The sequence below is a fragment of the Alexandromys fortis genome, unplaced genomic scaffold (assembly GCF_014885135.2).
Source record: "Alexandromys fortis isolate MF-2015 unplaced genomic scaffold, M_Fortis_MF-2015_v1.1 scaffold_16, whole genome shotgun sequence".
Lineage (NCBI taxonomy): Eukaryota > Metazoa > Chordata > Mammalia > Rodentia > Cricetidae > Alexandromys > Alexandromys fortis.
This window is the reverse complement of record NW_026067893.1, coordinates 13,577,789-13,600,221: the sequence shown is the minus strand read 5'-3', so window position 1 is coordinate 13,600,221 and position 22,433 is coordinate 13,577,789. Positions and strand designations below refer to the sequence as shown.

Here is a 22,433-nt window from a genome sequence, read left to right as displayed (position 1 = left end):
CCCTGGGGAGAGACCAGAGGGATCCTTGTCCAGAAACATCTCGCAGCACATGGAACAGGAACAGCCGCTCTTGGTGACTCTCTGTGCCCAGTACTTACTTGCTGTCTCCTACAGTTTTACTGCTTGAGATCACATTTAGCCTCCACTTTAAAAAGATAAAACAAGAGGCTAAAGAGATGGCTCAGTGATGAGGAGTACTTGTTTCTCTTGCAATAGACCCAGGGTGGCTCACAGACATCTGAAATTCCAGTAATGGGACCCAATACCTTCTTCAGACCTCAGAGGGCTCCAGGATCACACATGGTGCACAGACATACATGTAAGCAAAACACTTATACATTAAAATGAAAAAAAAAATTAAAAACACAAGACAAATACTTAAAGGTAGGGTATACAAGGGAACTACTATACAATCTGACAGTAATGCATGAATCCTGGTTGGTACAGCAATGAAAGTCTGGCACACTGTGGGTGTCCCTACTATATGACAAGGTTAGTTTGCTGCTAGAGTTGCTACTTATCACTTTATGCAAATCTGGTGTAGGAGAGCCCTCCCTGCAACACAAGTCCTGTTCCATTGTCTGGGAAAACAGCTTCAGTTTGCCTCTGACAACAATAACTACATAGGTTATTAAACAGTTTTCAAGATAGCTGCTGTGTTACATATATGTTGTAATTGTTGCTTCAGGAGGCTGAAACAGACGGATCCATTGAGCCCAAGGGTTTGAGACCAGCCTGAGCAACATGATGAGACAGATCAAATCTAAACTATTTTGTTCTCTCAATAACTAAGAAACAATATTGCCATCTCCATTTTTCACTAGTAAGGAAATGCAGGCTCTCAGAGGTTGTGGTACCCATTGTCATAGAATAAATGGAAAACATTGAGTTTGAACCCAGGCTTTGTTCATTCCAAAGCTAGGGTGCATAAACACTTCGTTAAATTGTTTTTTATTTTTGTTTTGTTTTTTGTTTGTTTGGTTGGCTGGCTTTTCAAGACAGAGTTTCTCTGTGAACAGCCCTAGCTGTTCTGGAACTAGCTCTGTAGACCAGGCTGGTCTTGAACTCACAGAGAACCACCTGCCTCTGCTTCCCAAGTGCTGGGACTAAATACATGCACTACTACTGCCCGACGTCTTTAAATTCTTAAAAAGTATACCAAGCTGGGCTGGAGCAGTGGCTCAGAGGTTAAAATCACTGGCTGTTCCTCCAGAGGGGGTTCAATTTCCAGCACCCACATGGCTGCTCACAACTGTCTATAACTCCAGTTCCAGGAGATCTGACATCCTCACAAAGTCATAAATGTAGGCAGTTGTGAAGTGCCATATGGATGCTAGGAATTGAATCCCAATCCCCTGAAAGAACGGCCAGCTCTCTTAACTGCTGAGTCATCTCTCTAGCCCCAATACCAAGTTATTTCTGTAGGTTTACTATGTGCCTCGACTGTCCTAGGATTTTAGTTTCTTCTGTTCCTCTCCTCTTACCCAGTCGCTATACACTGTTAGTTATTGATTGGAGTACTGCCCTATGAATTAAGTCTTGGGTTTATTCAGGTTCACTCCTAATCCAAGAAGGAGAACAAGGCCCCTTTAACAAGGCCAGTAGGCTAAATGAGGCCCATAGGGACTGTCCTCAAACAGTGGCTTGAGGACAGACTGAGCCATCTCCCTGGAGCATAGTTTGATATGTGAACTTTAAACGCTAGTACTTTTCCTGCTAGAGGGAACTGGTGAGCAATTCATCTGTAACATACAGGCAGACCAAAGCTGCTATAGCTTTTCTCTGCTTGCACTATTACCACCAAGTCCAGAAGCAAGCAAGCAGTTTCAAAGCCCAGGAGAAATTAAAAACTTGTGTTGCTGTACTTTGCAGCATGCTGGCGTACCCCAGCTTTATGCAGCCATTGGAGCAGGTTTTTCAATCAAAATTCCTTTTATCTAGTAAAAAGTTTCATTCTTCTATAGCAGAAAAAAGAAAAGACTCTTTATAAGTTTATTATCAGCTACTACCCTGTCAGGTATCTACAAGGGACTTAAAGGGAAAAGAGAAAATAAAAAGAAAATTCCAAATTGACATTAGTAAGATCTATAGGTAATGAGCCTGAGAGGTAAATAAAGCGGTGGAGGCAGTGGTGGCAGCAGTGGCAAAGGAGGAAGAAGAGAAGAGGAGGAGGAGGAGGTGAAGGAGGAGGAAAGAAAAAGAAGGGGTATTATTATTATTATTACTATTACTGTTATTATTATTAGAGTATCAGGACTGCTAACAACCTCTTCATATCCCTTAAGCAATGTAAAATCCCTCTTCAACAGCTAAAAATAGCTACTACTACAGCAGCATGTCATGAAGTCTTAGCTATACTGAGACTCTTGACTGCTTCTGCTATCCTCATGCTAATGTGCTTAAGAACTTTTATGATAAGGGACATTTCCCATTTTACCTGTGGGAAATATAAAGGCATTAAAGCTGTGACACGTGAGCTTACAGTATCTGTGAGGAAATAGTAAACATGGTTCATGAGAGCAGTAGTCTTTTGAATATTCACGCCTTTGAAAAGTACCCAGAGAAACTTCCAGGATAACTGAACCTGAGTATACAATCCTGAAAGGTTTGGGGAACAATGTCACAAAACAAGGAGCAAAATCTATATCTACCTGGCCAGCACATGTCACATCAACAGTGCCCATTGTCTGTCTCTCTTATCTTATCCCAACTCTGTGTGTAATGCAAAAGCTGTGGTTTTTCTGGTAATATCGCGTTCTAGCCCAAGGTGCATTGTTAATATTTTAGACAGCTACGTGAGATGGATAATGACTTTTTAAGAAAATTCCTTATGTCGAATTATTTATTTAGAGAGGTGGCTCAGAGTAAAGAACACTTGTCTCTCTTGAACTTCTCACCTCCACAGGCACTAGCACACACAGTGCACGTTATACACAGGCAGCACACTCATGCAGTAAAATCCAAAAAAACTTTCGTATTTTTAGTTCCAAGCCAATAAGACTGAATAGTGAGATCTTCTCTCAAAATAAATAAGATAAACAGACAAAAGAGAGCCAGATATGGTTTCATGTGCCTGTCATTCCAGCACCTGGGAGTTGGAAACAAGAGGATAAGTTCAAGGCTAGTCGAGGCTATATAAACTCTTGCTTCAAGGTGGAAAAAAAAACTGAAGAAGCCTAAGATTCACTAGAGTGACTTTAAGTATCACATCAAAACACAATTTATAAAATAAATATTAATAAATTGGGTTTCCTTGGATGATGCACACCCTTAATCTCCCTCGTGAGGCAGAGGCAGGTGAAACTCTGTGAGTTCAAGGCCAGCCTGGTCTAGAGAGTGAGCTCTAAAATAGCCAGGGCTATTCAGAGAAACCATGTCTCAAAAACAGACAAACAAACAAACAAACAAAAAACACCTCAAAACCAAAGCAATAACAAAAAGACAAATTGGGTTTCATCGAACCCAAGAACAATGGCAATGGGTTTTTGATCCTACTGCACGTACTGGCTTTGTGGGAGCCTAGGCAGTTTGGATGCTCACCTTACTAGACCTGAATGGAGGTGGGTGGCCCTTGGACTTCCCACAGGGCAGGGAACCCTGATTGCTCTTTGAGCTGACGAGGGAGGGGGACTTGACTGGGGGAGGGGGAAGGAAATGGGAGGCAGTGGCGGGGAAGAGACAGAAATAAATAAATAAATAAATAAATAAATAAATAAATAAATAAATAAATAAATAAATAGTATGGCTGGGCATTGTAACTTTAATTCTAGCATTAGGAGGCAGAGGCAGGCAGATCTCTGAGTTTAAACCAGCCTAGTCTGAAACACACAGTTCCAGGACAGCCAGAGCTATGTAGAGAGACCCTGTCTCAAAAAAAAAAAAAAAAAAAAGACAGAAACATAACCAAAATTATGTCTGCTGTATAAACATGTAAAAGGCTGGAAAGGACCAATCCTTAGATTGTGAGGATATCTGCAATTAACTGTGTCATCACTGAAGACTTGAATGTGGATAAGAAGTCGATACAACAGTGATTCTTGACCTTTTATGCTGTGGTGACCCCAGTATAAAATTATTTGCTACTTCATAACTATAATTTTGCTACTGTTATAAATCATAATATAAATACCTGTGTTTTCAGATGATCTTAAGCAAGCCCTGTGAAAGGTCTGTTCGACCCCAAGGGGTTGCGACCTCTAAGTTGAGAAGCACTTTTCTAATGGGCAGGGTGGTAAACTGGAGACTGAGGCCCTTCCGCCAGTTAATGAATAAAGAACCTACACACACATGGAGAGGATACTGTCCTACAGTAAATAGGGACAAACCCCTGCATGCAAGCAGCTTGGGTAAATATCTTATGTATACCAAATGTGAGCATTTTTTAGATGATAGACCAAGGTAAACATAAAGTAGTAAGAGAAGATGATTTTAAGTTTTCTTGTGTGTATGGAAGCCAGACCTCAGATGCCTACCTATTGCTGCCTACCTTCATTTTTGAGACAGAATCTCTCATAAATCTTCTCAACTAAGCTGACTGGCCAACAAGCCCACAGGATTCTTCTGTCTCTGCACCTAGCACTGGAGTTAGAGACTTTAACATAGGTGCTGGAGGTCTGAACTCAGGGACTCATGTTTATGCAGCGAACACTTTATACTCATTTAGCCATTTCCTTAGTCTAACTGTACACCTTTTAACATGCTCTTAAAAAGTGTTATGTATTCCACTTTTCCTAAATATAGCCTGTCTACCTTAATGCTTATTATTGCACACACACATGTGTGTGCACACATTTCTCTTTAGTTTTTTATGTAAGTTGTCCTCTCTAGGTAGACCCAGTGGGAAATGAGAAGCAGGTTTTGTACAGCTGATGTGATCACTGTACAGACAGGCTTGGAAAATTCTACCCAGTCTGCCAATTAATTAAAGCATTAATCTGGGAAGCAGCCGGCCCAGAAAATGTTTGCTCAGAGAGACAAAAGGTAGGAACTGAGTAGGGAGTGCCCTATATTTGCATGAAAATATAGGTTCATAAGAATGAACACACACACACACACACACACACCTACCTTCCCTTTGTCTCTAAAAATGGGATAACCTTGATCATATCTCTTAACAAGTTTCTGACTTGTTAAGGAAAACTAAAAGGGAATGAACTCCGAAAGCTGAAACCACAGTAGAGTATAACAAGCAAATTCAACAAAGTCGGGTAGGCAGGAAGTCCATGGCGGTGTGTCTTCTTGACCTGGAATGAAATCTGCTACAGTGGAAGTATGTGCTGGCAATTAAGTAGGATAGGTATATGGTTTGGGGAGCTTTAGAACCATGTAGATCCCAGCTCTGCTTATTGTGTGGTTTGAGGCCAGTCATTATCTTAACTAACCCTTATTTTTCTCAAAGACTGTTATGCTCCTTCATCTTAGGACAGTTAACTGCCTGTGTTCTCTCGGAAGGAAGGGAGGGAGTGAGGGAGAGAGTGAATGAGTGAGTGAGTGAGTGAGAGAGAGATAGAGAGGAAAGGAAGGAAGGAAGGAAGGAAGGAAGGAAGGAAAGAAAGGAAAGAGAGAAAGAGAGAAAGAGAGAAAGAGAGAAAGAGAGAAAGAAAGAAAGAAACCAGCAAAGAGTGGTTAGGACCTTCCAAGATTACAGATTGTCTCTGTAACTGGAGGCTGCTCAGCCTTTTGCTTGTTTTAGGCTTCTATTTCAGCAAGGGACTATGAACTAGTCTTTCTTTTACCCTGGGATTTCATTAGTCTTACTCTGTACACAAGGTAAAGCTTACCTGTGTATCAGCTAAGACGATGACGACAAGAGCATGGACAATTGACTCATGCTTTTTGGTTATATTAAATAAGTATTGCTGATTTCTTTGTTTTTGTTTGTTTGTTTTTTTGAAACAGAGTAGTCTGCTACTCTGGCTGACCTGGAACTTGCTGTGTAGACCAAGTTTGCTTCAAATGTGTAGTGATTTTTCTACTTCTGCCTCCTGAAAACTGGAGTTATAGATGTGAACTGCCATGCCTGATGCCCAGCTATTAATTTCTTGATTGATCAAGGGCTAGGAGTATAATTCAATGGAAGAATAGTTACATAGCATATGAAGTGTCCTGAGTTCAATCTCCAACATAACAAGCACAACACTAATGAAATATAGCAAAATGTCTGAAAGTCTGAAACTGGAGAGATGACTCAGCAGTTGAGAGCACTGACTGCCTCTCTTCCAGAGGACCTGAGTGTGATTCCCAGCAACCACATGGCAGCTCACAGCCCTCTATAGTGGGATCTGATGTCCTCTTCTGGCATGCAGGCATACATGCAGACAGAGCACTCATACACACAAAATAAATAACTCTTAAAAAAAGGCAGAATCTGGGGCTGGAGAGATGGCTCAGTGGTTAAGAGCACTGATTGCTCTTCCAGAAGGACATGGGTTCAATTCCTAGCATTTATATGGCAGCTCACAACTGTCTGTAACTCCAAGATCTCACACCTGCACACAGACAGACACACACACAGGCAAAACACCAATGCACGTAAAGTAAAAATAAATGAAAAAAAAACCTGATAGGCTGTATATGACATAAAACTCCCCCTTTTAATAATTTTACTGTTAATTTTTAAAATGTGCTTTTTAAAAATGTTTAATCTTTTAGAGCTACATAGTAAAACTTTTACAGATAAAATGGTAATGTCAGGAATTTAATTCAAGTTATTCTAGGGGGAGGAGGACTGACCCAACCATGAAGACCTATAGCTTACTTCAATAGACGGAACTGATCTTTTGCCAGAGTTAACTTTTGTTAGATAGTTTCTTGATTTGTGCCTTTTCGTTTTACTTGCAGAACTCTCAGAGATTGAGCCAAATGTATTCCTTCGTCCATTTCTGGAAGTTATTCGCTCTGAAGATACCACTGGTCCTATCACCGGCCTGGCACTCACCTCTGTCAACAAGTTCCTGTCCTACGCACTCATTGGTAAGCCTTAGACTCTGTCGGATATCTCCAACACGCTATTTCCTACTTCTCTTCAGTTGCTCAGGCCTTAAAGTAGCCAGTGAGTCTTGCCTTCCCATTCCTGGTAGAGAATAGGACTACTTATTATCCATCATGCAAATCGTTATTTGTCTTGGGGAGTAGGGACAAGGGCCATGCCCATGGAACAGTGTTCACACGGAGGTCAGAGGACAATTTGTGGCATAGGTTTTCTTCTTCCACCATGTGGAGCCAAAGGAACAAACTCCAATCACTAGACTTGGCAGCAAGTTTCTTTACCCACTGAGCCGTCCCTCTGACCTGGTCTATCTTATTTTCTAAATATAACTTATGCTTATTGTAAGAAAGCAAACAATACAGAGACATCTGAAAGAAGAGCTAAGTGTTTCTCCTCTGTTGTGGTGCCAGAATCTCTTCTTTAGGGAAAAGTGTCAATGACATGTCTTGACTTGTTTCTTGATGCATATATGTATGAGCAAACCCTTCCCCCACATGCACACCTCCATTTTAAGGCAGATGGTGGCTCACACCTTTAATACCAGCACTTGGAAAGCAGAAATAGATGGATCTCTGAGTTCAAGGCCAGCCTAGTCTACACAGAGAAACTCTATCTCGAAGAACTAAAAAAAAAAAAAAAAGTGGGGGGCCTTTCTATGTAGCCTGGAACTTTCAGTCCTCTTGCCTCAGCCTCTCAAGTACTGGATTTAGGCAGTATTATTATTATTTTTTAAAGATTCATTTATGCAGCAAGGCAGTGATGGTGCACACCTTCAATCCCAGTACTCGGGAGGCAGAGACAGGTGGATCTCTGTGAGTTTGAGGCCAGCCTGGTCTATAGAGCAAGCTCCAAAAAACCACAGAAAAATCCTGTCTCAAAAAAAAAAAAAAAGGGGGGGGGGCTGGAGAGAGATGGCTCAGCGGTTAATAGCATTGCCTGATCTTCCAAAGGTCCTGAGTTCAATTCCCAGCAACCACATGGTGGCTCACAACCATCTGTAATGAGGTCTGGTGCCCTCTTCTGGCCTGCAGGCATACACACAGACAGAATATTGTATACATAATAAATAAATATTTTTTAAAAAAAAAGGAAAAGGAAAAAAAGATTCATTTGCTCATGCATATGTGTGTGTACCATATGCATGCAGATGCCCACAGAGTCCAGAAAGGGTATCAGATTCCCCTGAAACTGTAGTTACAGACATTGATGAGCAGCCCGATCTAGATGCTGGGATTTGAACCTGAGTCCTCTGGAAGAACAGAGTACTCTTATTCTTAACTGATGAGCCATCTGTCCAGTCTAATTATCCTTTTTTAAAAAGGGGTGGGATAAAAGGATATTTTTACTATGTATTTTTTATATTTTAATTAATAGCTTGAATTTGATATACACAAGATAATTATATAGCTGATTTTATCATTGTAGTAAAACATATACATATTATATAAATATATAAACACACATATACATATATAAACACACACACACACATATATATATATATATAATTTTCCCTTTTAATCTGTTTTCCTGTAAGACAGATCTCATGTAGCCCAAGCTGACCTCAGATTCATTATGTAGAAAGGATAAATATGAGTTTCATGTCTTCCTGACTTCACCTTCCCATACTGGGATGATAAACCTGTGTCACCACATCCAGTTTTATGAAATGTTAGGATCAAACCAGTGGTTTCGTGCATTCTAGACAGGCACTCCATATCCCCAGTCCTCTTTAATCAGATTTAAGTATATAGTAGTTTTAGTTATGCCCACAGTACTGTGCTTCTCAAACTTTTTTATTGCTCAAACTTTAACAATGAAATAATAACTTCCTATTTCTCCTTCTCATCCACCCCAGATTTAATAGTGTCTTTTATTTAATATTAACATTATTCCCTTTTTGAAACCATTATAAATAATGCTGAAATAAACATCCTTGTTTCTCTGACCTTGTTTACTTATTTTATTTTCCGAGGCAGGGTGTCTCTGTAGCTTTGGGGCCTGTCTGGGATCTTGCTCTGTAGACCAGGCTGACCTCAAACTCACAGAGACCCGTCTACTTCTGCCTCCCGGGTATTGGGATTAAAGATGTGCGCCACCACCACCTGGCTTCTCATTTTATTTCTGTGTGAAATATTTCTAAACTTGTAATTTCTGGTGTAGAGTCTGTGTATATAACATTTATAAGTGCTACATTTTATAGATTACTTCCCCAGCAGGTTGCAGCATCTACATTCACACCAGCAGTGTTTGAGAGTTTCCCTTTCTCCTCGCTGTCTTCAGCTCTGAATATTTTCAGTTTTCTTTTGTGTGTGTGTGCCACTTTGGTGGGCAAATTCTGTATGTTGTTTTTATTTCATTGAGGTTGAATCTTTGAATCTCTTTTGGATTTAACAGTTGGTATAAATTCTTTGTATGGTGGGAATAACAACCTATTATCTATCATTGTATTAGAAAGTTTTGCTCTCAGTCTAGACCCAATCTACAGTGGATCTCTGATTTCTTTTCAGTAGTGGGGAGCGGGCCAGTGGCACAATGGATAATACGTCTGACTACGGATCAGAAGATTCAATGGTGGGACTTGAACCCAGGGCCTGAATTTTGCTAGCCAAGCACTGAGTTATGTCCCCCCTCTGTCAGTTTATATAAGATGTGCTTTTGCCACATTTGCCTGCCTTTCTTTCTTTCTTTCTTTCTTTCTTTCTTTCTTTCTTTCTTTCCTTCCTTCCTTCCTTCCTTTCTTTTCTTTCTTCCGTCTTTCTTTTTTTCCTTTCTTTCTTTTCAGTTGGTCTTGTCACTCAAAATCTTAATTCTTTTTCCTCTATGAAAAACCCATGTGAAGCTGAGCAGTGATGGTGCACACCTTTAATCCCAGCACTCAGGAGGCAAAGGCAGGCAGATTTCTGAGTTCAAGGCCAGCCTGGTCTGTAGAGTGAGTTTCAGGACAGCCAGGGCTACACAGAGAAACTGTGTCTAAGAACCCGCCTCCCCCTCCCCCCCAGAAGAGTAAGGAGCAAAGAAAAGAGGTGAGCGGCTGTGTTTGTTCCAAAGTGGAGAGACAAGGAAAGATGGGGAGGCCTAGGTTCTAGCTAGCCAGAAACGAATGACCTTCACATTCAGGAGAGAAAACTCTATCTTTTCTAGAAAATTTGATTTGCTTAACTAAAGCATTTAGGATCCTAAGCAGTAAGCAGGAGTCTTGGGTTTCAGCCAGGTTCTGAGTAGATAAGGTCTCAACCTCTCCATCCAGGCCAACTAAACTTAGCTTCATACTTTCCCTAAAAGAAACCAGGCCCAGTTGCTTCCAGCCTTGACCTGAGCACCACCTGCAGGTCATGTCTCTTCACAGCCTCATCCAGCTGCCCTTCTGAGTCTTTCCCTTTGATCTTTTCTCCTTCCTCTGCTCCCTTCCTGGACTTGGCAAACAGGCTGGTCATTGGAGCCCTCAGGCCAGCTGGTCAATGGAGCTTCCTGTGGTGGGAAAGGAGAATGCTGGGAGGTGATGATTGCTATAGGGTGAGAAAAGGAGCAGGGAGGAATGTACAAAAGCAACCCTCTGGCAACTCTCTCTGAAGCTGGCTTCCAAGTGATAGAAAAGGAAGATGTCTGGAGTCTCCAAGAACACAAGGGCTACTAACTGAGCTGTCAACTCACCCTTTGTGTCAGAGACCTCCTAACAGAAACCACCCACTGTCCCTGAATCCTGCAGCCCAAGACTTCTGAGATGATTTTCGGTCCTTAGTTTGGTCCCACGTATCTGCCAAGCCATGATTTGTCTAGCTTGCTGGCAGGCTCTTCCAGTGATTCTAAGGACTGTTACTATTACCTGCCTTTTTGGAAAACTTTTTGGAAAAAAAGAAAATTGCTACTTTGTTGAAGCTGAGGGAATGAGAATACAAAAAGATCAAAAGAATTTAAATCACTTTATCAGGAGATTACTAAAAGATAGGAAGAAACAGACTCCAGGAGCCCTGAGCAAGACTGCTGTTCACTGAACTCTGATATGCCATTCATTACTAAGAAAGACAGGGCTTTCCTGTAACCCTGGAGGCCTAAGTAATGACTTTCAAGCAGAGGGTTTAGGCAGGGCCATAAGGAATGGAATTTTCAGTTGGGCAGCGATGGCACACGTCTTTAATCCCAGCACTCTGTAGGAGAGGCAATCAGATCTCTCTCTTTGAGTTCGAGGCCAGCCTGGTCTTACAAGCAAGTTCCAGGACAGCCAGCGCTATAATGTAGAGAAACCCTATTTCACAAAACAAACAAACAAAAGAATGGAATTGTCTGTGCTGATTGAGAGAGACACAAGAGGATGATAGGAGGAAAAGCTGGATCCCACATTGTGCTTTGAGTCCTGAAACTGGTTTCCCTTTGCATATCTCTGAAGCAGCCACTGAATGCTAGGCAGAGTAGTCATGGATGTGTTGGAGACTAGTGCCGACAACAGACAGAAAGGAAAAGCAAAGAGTACACATGTTAAAGAAAGACTTCCTGCTCATTGTTGCTAGAAAAACACTCAGGCTTCTTCGCAATCCTCCAAGCTTTAGGCCCAGGAACTCCATTAATTTCAGGTACCAAAACAGGGGAAATCGCCAGGTGTGGCACTTATGGTTAAGCCCTGCAACTTTGGAAGCAGAGGCAGGGGATCTGTGAGTTCAAGGCTAGCTTGGCCTACATAGTTGAGTTTCAGGCAAGGAAGGGCTACATAGTGAAACCTTGACTCAGAACAAAGAAAAAGGAGGGAGGGGTAACGAGATGTGTCTCCTGACTCTATCACTATGTTCAGGAGGGGCTCACTCTCTGTGCTACCTCAGCTTTACCCCGGTTTGAGCTTTACCTTGTGCCTTTCCTAATTAACTCCATGAGCTCACTTTCTAAAGCTAATCAACAAATGAACTCTCTCCAGAAGCAGCCTGGCACTTAAGCCAGCAGTCCACGTAGTTCTGCAGGACTCTGAAGGCATTGCTGGAGACAGCTCTTAGCCTGCTCCGTGTGACTCTAACTCAAGGGATAAGCAGTTTATCCCTTTACTACCAGCCTTTAGTTGTAGGTCAAATCCTAGCTGCCTCCCTCTCTATAGTCTTCGGTCCTATTCAGTTTGTTTCTTTTTCTCTCCTAAAGCCTGGTTAGTTAAAGGAGGAACAAGATTTTTTTTTAAAAAAAAGCTGCTTATGGTTGGCTCATACTTTATAATTTCAACTCTTTGAAAGGTAGAAGAAGGAGGATAAGGAATTCAAGACCACACTTAGCTTCGTAGTGAACTCAAGGCCAGCCTAAGCTACACTAGCAAGACCCTGTCTCAAAAACAAAAACAACAACAAAAAGACCAACTAAATAAATAAATGAAAACAAGTTATTTGGAGTAGGTGGCAGCCCTGGTTGGCTTCAAGATCATCACTCAGCCTGTCAAGTGTGTGGCATCCCACCTGGTCTTGGTATCAAGAGTCTTACTCAGTGTTGTTGTTTTAAATAAGAATGAACTCAAAGGACCTTTGATCTGGTATAATATGGTACCCAGATTGAAGTACTGGTGGCACTAACCATCTATTTTTAACATCATTCCCTTAATTCAATTGTACCAGAACATACGACATCCAAAAAAAGAAGTTCTATTAAAAGACGAAAAGAATGCTGGGCGGTGGTGGCATACACCTTTGATCCCAGCACTCAGGAGACAGAGGCAGGCGGATCTCTGTGAGTTCAAGGCTAGCCTGGTCTACAAAGCACGTCCCAGGACAGCCAGAGCTGTCACACAGAGAAACCCTGTCTCAAAAAGATGAAAAGAGAAAAGCTACAGCCTTGGCATTCAAAACTCTGACTCTACTTGCTTTTGGTTCCTGTTTCTAGGCCTTTCCACTTCAAAATGAGTAGTTTACTACTGGTCATTACTCAAGTGTGACCCTGGTCCAGCAGTATTAACTTTACCTCAGCTCTTAGAAATGCAGGTTCTTAGGCCCCACTGTATACCTACAAAATCAAAGTTTCTGCGGGGTCAGTTGAGAAAGTACACACAACCTCAGGACCTGAGTTTGGGCACTGTAGCGCAAGCTCTGGAGATGTGAAGATAGAAAGATCCCTAAGGCTTGCTCACCTCAGTCTAGCTGAATCACTCACTGAACTATAGGTGCAGTGAGAGACTTTGTCTCACAAAAATAAATAAGGTGGAGAGTAACTGAGGAAAATACCTGGCATTGACCTCTGATATACACACATGTACACACACACACAAACGCTACACACAAAAAAAGCTAGAAGTAAGCTGGAGGCTGAGTGTTTGGTTTTTTTTTTTAAACAAATACTACAGGTAATTTTGAAACACGAGACATGTTTTTTGACTCAGTAGAGTTGTGCAGAGGGAACTGTTAAAGCCAGTTATGGGTAAAATTCTTAGGTAGCTCAAAAAACAAAACAAACAAAACAAAAAAAAAAAAACCTAGTTAGGGAACTGGTTAGAAAGCCAGAGTCTCTCCAGCAATTTATAGAGGTCATCTTCCTTTTTCCCTGTCTTCCTTACATGATTTAATCTGTCCCTTTTTGCTGGAACAGATCCAACTCATGAGGGCACAGCAGAGGGCATGGAGAACATGGCAGATGCTGTCACTCACGCCCGTTTTGTGGGCACAGATCCTGCCAGTGATGAAGTTGTCCTGATGAAAATCCTCCAGGTAAGTGGGAAGGAAGAGGAATTAGACTAATGGCCAAGGGCTGATGCTGCTGGCTCTACTTACCCAAGTCTGCAGGCAGCATGAAGCTGTGTTTTGACTCCACTGAGGCTTAGAGACCAACTCTGTTTCCAAACAAGGAGCTCAGGTACCCAAAGTAAAAGCTTTCCTAAGGAAAATAATTAAGAGCTTTAAATGAACTGATATCAAATACCAGAAGCTCTTACTACATGTGTGCCCCTGGTAGACTGTATCCATGTCATCCCTCTGTTAGGTGTAGGCTGGAGCTGGAGGGAGTTATGAGCTTGTGTCCTGCCTGTGCTAAGCACAGAAAGGGCTCCCAAGTCAAGCACTTGGGCGTCTCTTTCAGGTTGAATGAAATAAGGTCAGCACTTAATTTTTTTGTTTTTAGTTTAGTTTAGTTTTTTAAGGCAGAGTATCTCCTGTAGCCCTGGGTGTCCTAGAACTGTAGGACTAGGCTAACTTGGAACTCAGAGTTCTATGCTAATCTTCCTGCCTTGATCTCCCAAATGCTGATATTACAAGCATGTTACATTGTACCCAGCTTTGAGGTCAGCATTCTTGCTAATTTACCCTGAAATCAGGCATGGTCATGCATACTTGTAATTGTAGTTCTTGGGAGACTGAAGCAGAAATTCCAGCCCAACCTGGGCTAAGTACAAAATCCTATCTCAAAAAATAAAAAAATCAGGAGGTAAAGAGATGCTCACCTGTTTTTTTGGGCAAAGCTCTTGCCTAGCATATGTAATTTGATCTCCAGCACCATTTTTTTTTTAAGAGAAAGAACTGAAGAGATAGCTCAGGTAGTAAATGGTATGCTTTTTAAGCATGAAGACCCCATACTCATGCAAAAAGCCAGGCAAGGTGGTGAGTATAGTTGTAATCTCAGGGAAACAAAGACAGGAGGATCCTGGGTCCTTGCTGCTCAGCAAGTCTAGCCTAATTGGTGAGCTCCAGGTCAGTGAGAGACCTAGCCTTAAAAGAAGTTGAGGAGCCAGGCATGGTGGCATACATCTTTAATACCAACATTCAAGAGGCAGAGGCAGGCAGATGTCTGAGTTCGAGGCCAGCCTGGTCTACAAAGTGAGTTCTAGGACAGCTAGGGCTACACAGAGAAACCCTGTCTTGAAAAACAAAAAGAAAAAAGTTGGACCAATTTTTGAGGTTGATCCTCATGTTATGATCTGGCCTCCACATGCCCATTAACATACACAAACACACATGAGCATGCACACAACACAAGTGTTAGTAATAATAATAATAAATTTACCCGGTAGGTGCCTTTTCTACCTTCAGGTAAGCTTTACTCAGCCTACTTGGTTCATCACAATGTCCTCTCTTTCTTCCTTTTATAGGTTCTCCGAACTCTGTTGCTAACCCCAGTGGGTACCCACTTAACAAATGAATCTGTATGTGAGATTATGCAATCTTGCTTCCGGATTTGCTTTGAAATGAGGCTTAGTGGTAGGTACTTGAATTCTAGTTCCTTCACTCTCCTGCTGGTATCTGGTATCTATGTGTATAGGATGCTATCTCTGAACCCCATAGAACCAGGATTTCTCCATCATCTACCTTGGGTAACCTTGGGGATTTTGTTTTGAAGCTAGAATAGAGATCTTAACCCATTGTTCCCAGGCAGCAGTGGGGATAGCTCTTAAACTGACTCAGTCACAGAACCAAATCTCCCTTAGGGTTTCTGGGATTGACATCAATTGATAATCCAAGAAAACCCATCTAGTTGTCCCCTTTTCCTGACTCAGTAGTACCACCTAGTGGTCTGATAAAGTTATAGCTACCAGGCTGAGCTGGAGCTGGTTTTAATAAGTTTGGCATAATCCTTAGTAAACACAGTTTGGAGGGGAGTCTGCTCTGAGAAGTCTCCTGATAATAGCACAGCAAGTAATGACACCTGTGTTATTTGTTTTTGCCTGTGCAGAGTTATTGAGAAAATCCGCAGAGCACACTCTCGTAGACATGGTGCAGCTGCTCTTCACAAGGTAAACCTGCTGCTGTTTGCTTCTGCCCGGCTGCCCAGGCCTCTGGAGTCTGCCTGCTTCCACACAGCCACTTTAGGGACCTGGCCAACCCCACAACCACATCAGAGGCCACTGGGATTGTAGATAACAGTAGTTCTCCAGGCCTAGGGTTACTGAGCAAGGGAGAAGGAAGAGAGCTGCTGTGGCCTCTGGGAGGCAGAGGGTTATTTAATCTCTGCTTCCCAAACTTGTGTCTGTTTCTGTGCAGGTAGCATCTGGGAAAGGGAGCCTAGAGAAGATGCCAAATTTAAGCAGCCTAGAACAGGTTGCTGAGCTTCCAGAGCTCAGCCTGATTTCTGTAAAAGAAGGCCAAGACTAGGGCAACCAAGAGTTGTGAAAGCTGATTTATTGGCCCTTATCTTGGCTGGCCCGGGATTCCCTGAGTTTAGCACTTAAAACTCTATATCCTGGCAAACCCCTTAATCCCAGGGAAACCATGATTTTTGATTTCCCTAGGAAGGACTCCTTCATTCTAGAGCCCAAGAAGCCTTTTTTTCCCTAAATCTAATTGCCTATTCTATACTTCCTATCTAAAGACTCGCTAGAGAAGAATTGAAGCAATGACTTTTAAGCCTATCGATGGTATTTCTTTTTGCTTTTAGAGTTAATCCCTATTGTCTGCACATTAGCCTGCCCTCGGACTCTGCTGCCAAGTTTCTTTCCCCGTGGGTTTACTGCCTTTAAAACACCAGCCTGTTTTTACTACTTTCTCTGTGTCTCTTGGCTTTCAGCAGTGATTTCCAAGGATAAAAAGAACCTCCTTACTCCCAAGGCTGCTTAGTTACCCTACTCTAGTGTCTACTTTATCTATGTCTTACATGACCCACCCAGTTTCTATGGCTCTGAAGCTCTAAAAGGGATGAGATTAGCTTTTCTTTAACAAAGAGACAAGGATGCTGTGGACCAATTCACCTGCTATGACTGTTCGGGCGCCACTGTGGATTGCTTTGGGTGGGCTACTCAGTCTAGGGGTTGTAACCCATCCCGCAATCCAGTTACTCCAGGGTCTCGGAGGGGCGCTACCTGGAAGGGAGTGAGCTAAGACAGAAGAAGGAGGCCAAGCAGTTTTGTCAAAGCCTCCGTTTATTAGGGACAGGTTACAGTTTATATATGGTAAGGAATGGGGGGCAGGGCAAGGGATCTCGCCGCGTGGTTCCGGTCACGTAGGCCAGGCTACACTCGGACAGACAGGCCAGAAGTCACAAGTGGCCACACCTGGTTCCCTGGATAGCTGGAATGTGAGGCGGGTTCCGCTAAGATTAGCAGTTAATTGGGTGAGGGGCAGGTTTTGTCAATAGAACATAACTATGGGTGTGAGGTTCTCTGCAGACTCCCTAGAGTGATGGTCTCTGTAATGATTGTTAGGGGGGAAATGGCTCCTGACATAGGAGAACATTGTCATTATCCCCAGTAATAGTCATGCCATTCTCTATCTTATAGGTTACCTCAGTTTAAAGAAGAACCCAAGAGCTATGTGGGAACCAACATGAAGAAGGTGGGGTCTGAAAGTTCATCTGCTGTTCCCTGCCCAAACCTCCTTAACTTCCAGACTCAATGCTATGGGATACTATTGATTAGTAGCAAAGACATGGTTTTGCCTAGATTGGTCTGCTTGAAATCTACAAATAGCTGTCACTCCTATAGTCAGTACCTCTCCTTGCTGACCTACCATGTATGCAGATAAGCCAGTCCTTAAGGAAACTGGACCAGGCTTTCCAGGCTGAGCTAAAGATTCATGTTGACAAAGATGAAAGTCTGACCATCTCCTTCTGGCTCAGTCTTGTCAGCAAATGAGAGCCCTAGAGAGACTGTGCCCCAACTCCTTACTAATGCTGTATAAGACGGGACTTGCCTGCTCTAGTCTCTGTTGAAGAGATCAAATCAAGCTAAACTCCAGATCAAACTGCTAGGAAAAGAATGGTGATGAGGATGGCCTCTTTCTGTCTGGAACCAAAACTCTGGACTTGTCAGACCTCTGATGAGGCTCTACCTGTGGAGTGACCCTTGGCTACTAGGTGCATGCACCTGCCCTGCTCCCTTCCATTCACCCCGTTCCTGCCCTGTGCCCTGAGCTGACTTCACTCTTTTTAAACTGTCGTTTGCCTGTCTTTCACAGATGTCTCCATGTCTCCTCAGCAAACTGCAGCTAAGTAGTGGGGAGCAGACCAAAGCCCTGAACCAGTTAGAGAGGGTGCTACTCTTTAAGAACCTCAAGGTCTCTCGCCCTCGCCTTCCCCCTTTTATTTATTTATTTATTTATTTATTTATTTATTTAAATGTTTACTTTTTTGATATGTAACACTGGGTCCAATTTCTGTTGTTCAGAGCACAACTTACCTACTCTAGTAACACAGCTTGGCGTTTGAAGAGTTGCATGTGTTTGTAGCTTTGCAGTACTGGGGATTCTCTTGGGATTTCTGGTTGCCTGGAAGTAGAATTAAGTCTTGAGCATCACATAGTGAGCCTAGAGAGCCTGGGTCCTGCTATCATCTTGTGGGAGGACTTAAGACCCACCATTTCTAGGGAAATTACAGGGACCTCAGGGAAGGTCTTTCTTTCTCCCCTTCCCTGTCTCAGAGCTGGTGTAGAGAGCTTAAGCATCGTCATTGAGTAGGTCAGGATACCTGACTGATTTGGTGGTGAAGGTGGCACATCCTGTGAGGGTTTTTATTTCTTGGTTACATAAAAGGGATCATTGCAAGATTTAGGTCTCTAAGTTGATAGACAGGAACTAAGGAGCATGGCAGCCTAGGGCACCGGGATTTTTTTTTTTTTTTTTTTTTTTTTTTTTTTTTTTTTGAGACAGTGTTTCTCTGTGTAACTTTGGAGCCTGTCCTGGAACTTCCTTTGTAGACGAGGTTGGTCTTGAACTCACAGAGCTCCACCTGTCTCTGCCTCCTGAGTGCTGGGATTAAAGGCATATGCCACCACCAGTGGTGGGAATTTTCTAATATCTGCAAAGATACCCTCTGTTGTTTAAAATTCAAGATGTAGGTGAGTTTAGTGGAGGAGTATAAAAAGGTTACCTGAGTCCTTTAAAGACGATGAAGAGAGGGATGAGGGATGTCTAGGTTATCCATCACAAGAGTGTGCATGCCAGAGGTGTGATTGTGAGCATTCCTGTCATTGAAGATAAAATAACTATGTGTGAGTGCTCCCTAGCTTGGAGTGTGTCTGTCCTATCTGAATGCATTGTCTCGTTTTGTGTTTGCATAGTTACAAATTTCAGCTGTCTTCAGTGGCTAGCCTGCATGTTGCCATGATTATTTGCCTAGGGCCTGTACTATTTTTATAAAGCTGTTGCTTTATTGGAATCGTACAGATAAGGTGGCATAAAGTTCCATGAACATCTGCTGCCTGCCATGTACCTTAGAGCCTTAGGACACGAACATAGCAACAGTGAGGCCTGTGTGAAAACTGCCAGCCTTTGGACTCCTGTACTAATTAGGAAGCCAGGAACACTCTCTTGCTTGGGGCTAGCTTTGCATAATACAAAGTGGAAGATAGGAAATACCAATTCTTATATAGAAAGAATGTCCATTGGGACTGATACAGAGGAGTCTCCTAGAAAAGAGAATTATCTCATAAACCTTCAGTTGTTTGGGCTTTCTGGAGCCTAGTGATAATGACCAGTAAGGCCAGATGGCCCTTTTGTTCTTTCATTGACCCTTTGAGTTTTGTGTTCTCTGTTTGTCTCATTCTTCTCCCAGATCAGTCTTTACCATGAATGTGATCTTTCTGAACTCCAAGGTTACTGGGAAGAGCATCCTTCTGGCTCCTGCATAGTCATAGCAGCTCAGTTTTAGACATATGATTGCAGGTGTTTTAGAGGTGGAAGGACAAGAATATGAATCCAATGAGAAGCTGGTACTCTTCAGAACTGAGAGAAAGGTTCAGTTTGGGGGCCTCTCCTTTATTAGGAGGAGATTTGGGGAAGGAAGGAAGGAAGGAAGGAAGGAAGGAAGGAAGGAAGGAAGGAAGGAAGGAAGGAAGGATTATCTGGTTTCTTAGTAAATGTTCAGAGACTATCAAAGCTTTATGAGGGAGCTTGAAGGAAGACTTTTATCTCCAAATCTTAGAAGAAATTGAACAGATCCTTTAACATTGAATCTAGTGGTACTAGGGATGTAGTTCAGTTGCAGGAATCTTTGCTCGCATATACAAAGCACTGTGTTCGAGCCTCAGCACCACGTAAGTGGAGTGTGGTAGCACATGCCTGCAATCCTAGCATTTGGAGATAGAAGCAGAACCCAAAGCTCAAGGTCATCCTTGGCTACATAGTAATTTTGAGACCTAGTCCAGGATACATGAGGCCCTGTCTAAAAAAGTAAATAGCGATAAAATAAAATGTAGGAAGGACAACTGTAAGAAGAACAAGAGGCTTTATTGCTATAGCACAAATTGGGAGCAGCAGCAGCACTCCATTCTTAACGCCACAAATAATTGGAGTATCATTCCTTTCTCTATAAGATCAACTCTCCACCATCCATTTTAATGCAAGAACTCTAGAATAAAAGTTGTCCTTATGGTCTAGGTCCCAATTCATGCCTTAGTGAGAATGCTTTGACTCTAGATAGGAAGAGTAGGTACTCATATTTGGACAAGAACTAGAACTAGGAGCTGCTCTGCAGAGTGACTGTGGAAGAAAGTCAGTCCACAGGCTTGTAGGCAAAGCTGCCCTTCCCTGGTCAGCAAGAACAGTGTGTGACAGCTGGCTAGATCAACGACTAGTCAAAAAGCAGAATGTTGCCTTCCATGTGGAGGCCACTGTGCCGCTCCAAAAGCTGCAAGTGTAGAGGCCCAGGTGTATAGTCTGGTGGTCTAGATTATCTAACAATGATTTGGGGCATAAGCTATTTTCTAGAGAACAGAAGGACTAAGTGCTGAGATATTTCTAGGAATAACATCTTTGATTAAATTACTCTGTTAGTCTGGATACTAACGATATATGATATTTCCAGCTGAAAATGAGAGCAGGAGGCATGAGTGACTCATCCAAGTGGAAGAAGCAGAAAAGATCCCCTCGGCCTCCTCGTCACACAACCAAAGTCATACCGAGTTCAGAGCTGCCCACCCCAAATGGAGCCACCTTATCTTCTAACCTTTCTAGTGAGTGCCTAGATTGCTTCTTCTGATGAAAACAGATAGAAAAGATCCTGTCTTTCTCGGGGAGTGGATTTGAAATGGAAAGCCAATTGCTGAGGGGCTTTGGTCTTTCTGCAGAGAACAGAAAGGGACATTTCAAATCAAATCAAACTATGACCATTTAACAACCCTGCATGACTTCAGGTCATTCCCTTTTCAGAGAGATTTCCACTACTTCAGAGGCATTTATAGATGAGTGTTCAGTCTGAGTAACAAGGCCCTGGTACTAAAGGGGATGCTTCACTCACAGAGCCTCTGCACCTTCAAGTTCCCTTCTGTTCCTTGTCAGGTGGCATGCCTTTCATTGATGTGCCCACATCCGTCTCCTCTGCAAGTTCAGAAGCTGCCTCAACAGTGGTCAGTCCCTGTACAGACAGTGGCCTGGAATTATCTTCCCAGACTACCTCCAAGGAGGACCTTACTGACCTGGAGCAAGCTGGCTCCCCAAGGGAAGGCACAGCCACAGAGCCTGGGAGCACTGAGATAGGAGTTTCTGATCAGCTTGACCCTCAGGTATGGCTGACTAATCCCTAAAGGTCCCTCTACAATTTGTTACTGTAGAAGCTGGCTTGTTCTTTTGGGTTTTGTACCCATGCTTTGTCTTAAAAGAAAATTGGGTTGAGCATGGTAATACATGTCTTTAATTCCAGCACTTGGGAGGCAGGTGGATCTCTGTGAGTTTGAGGCCAGCCTGGTCTATACATCGAGTTCTAATGCAGCCAAAGCTGCACAGAGAAACTCTATCCTGAAAGAGAGAGAGAGATTGGGGCGGGGGGGGGGGGGGGGGGGAGGAAGATTGGGATAGAAAGTTTTCCCATTTCCCAGAATCATTTTTGCTGCTCAGAAAACATATAGCATGACATGCTGTGAGATTTATCAGGGTATACCTATGTTGGTAGGTAGTATGTGACGAAAGGGAAGGAAATAGCTTTTACAGTAAGGTAACCATCTAAATCCTGAGCATATGAGAGCTTTTGCACCTGTAGAGTAGTCACCCTAGATCGGTGCTGTTTAAGATGGCCTGGGCCGTCTTATAGAAGTTCATAAATCAATGAGCTGGGGTCCATTAAAGACAGCTTGGAAGACACATACTTCAGGAGAATAAGTTCGAAGTTGTTCTTGCCTCATCTTTGTTCCTGTATCTGTCTGTAACTGGCCACATCAGGAAGGGGCCCATGGGGAAAAGGCCCAGTCAGCATCGGTGGAATCTATCCCTGAAGTGTTGGAAGAGTGCACATCCCCTACTGATCACTCTGCTTCTGCCTCTGTCCATGACATGGATTATGTCAATCCCCGGGGTGTTCGGTTTACCCAGTCCTCCCAGAAGGAAGGTAGGTACTCTCTGGCTAGGCATGGCAGCATATGCCTATAATCCCAGCATTGGGTGTGCAGACATGTGGGTCCTGAGAGTTTCCAGTTCAACAAGAGACCCTGTTTAAGACAGTGAAAGAGAGCGAGACATCTGCCATCTGCCGTAGCTTCCATCTACACATGCTCAGGCTCATACAGCTGCACACTACACATAAACGTGCATGTACCACACATATACACATGACACCCACCCCTCCCATGCACCTTCCC

The 22,433-nt window shown here is 42.9% G+C and overlaps 1 protein-coding gene across 4 annotated transcripts in view; it reads left to right on the top strand.

The window, feature by feature from the left end:
* The window catches only part of Gbf1 (golgi brefeldin A resistant guanine nucleotide exchange factor 1), a 139,920-nt gene that overhangs the window by 88,763 nt on the left and 28,724 nt on the right, over positions 1–22,433 (top strand). For all 4 annotated transcript variants that reach the window (XM_050148055.1, XM_050148047.1, XM_050148070.1 and 1 more), the window contains exons 4-11: positions 6,841–6,972; positions 13,535–13,653; positions 15,027–15,135; positions 15,608–15,668; positions 17,148–17,202; positions 20,669–20,816; positions 21,142–21,365; positions 22,018–22,183. In XM_050148055.1, the coding sequence (XP_050004012.1) occupies positions 6,841–6,972; positions 13,535–13,653; positions 15,027–15,135; positions 15,608–15,668; positions 17,148–17,202; positions 20,669–20,816; positions 21,142–21,365; positions 22,018–22,183 (1,014 nt within the window). The remainder of the gene's footprint in view (positions 1–6,840; positions 6,973–13,534; positions 13,654–15,026; positions 15,136–15,607; positions 15,669–17,147; positions 17,203–20,668; positions 20,817–21,141; positions 21,366–22,017; positions 22,184–22,433) is intronic.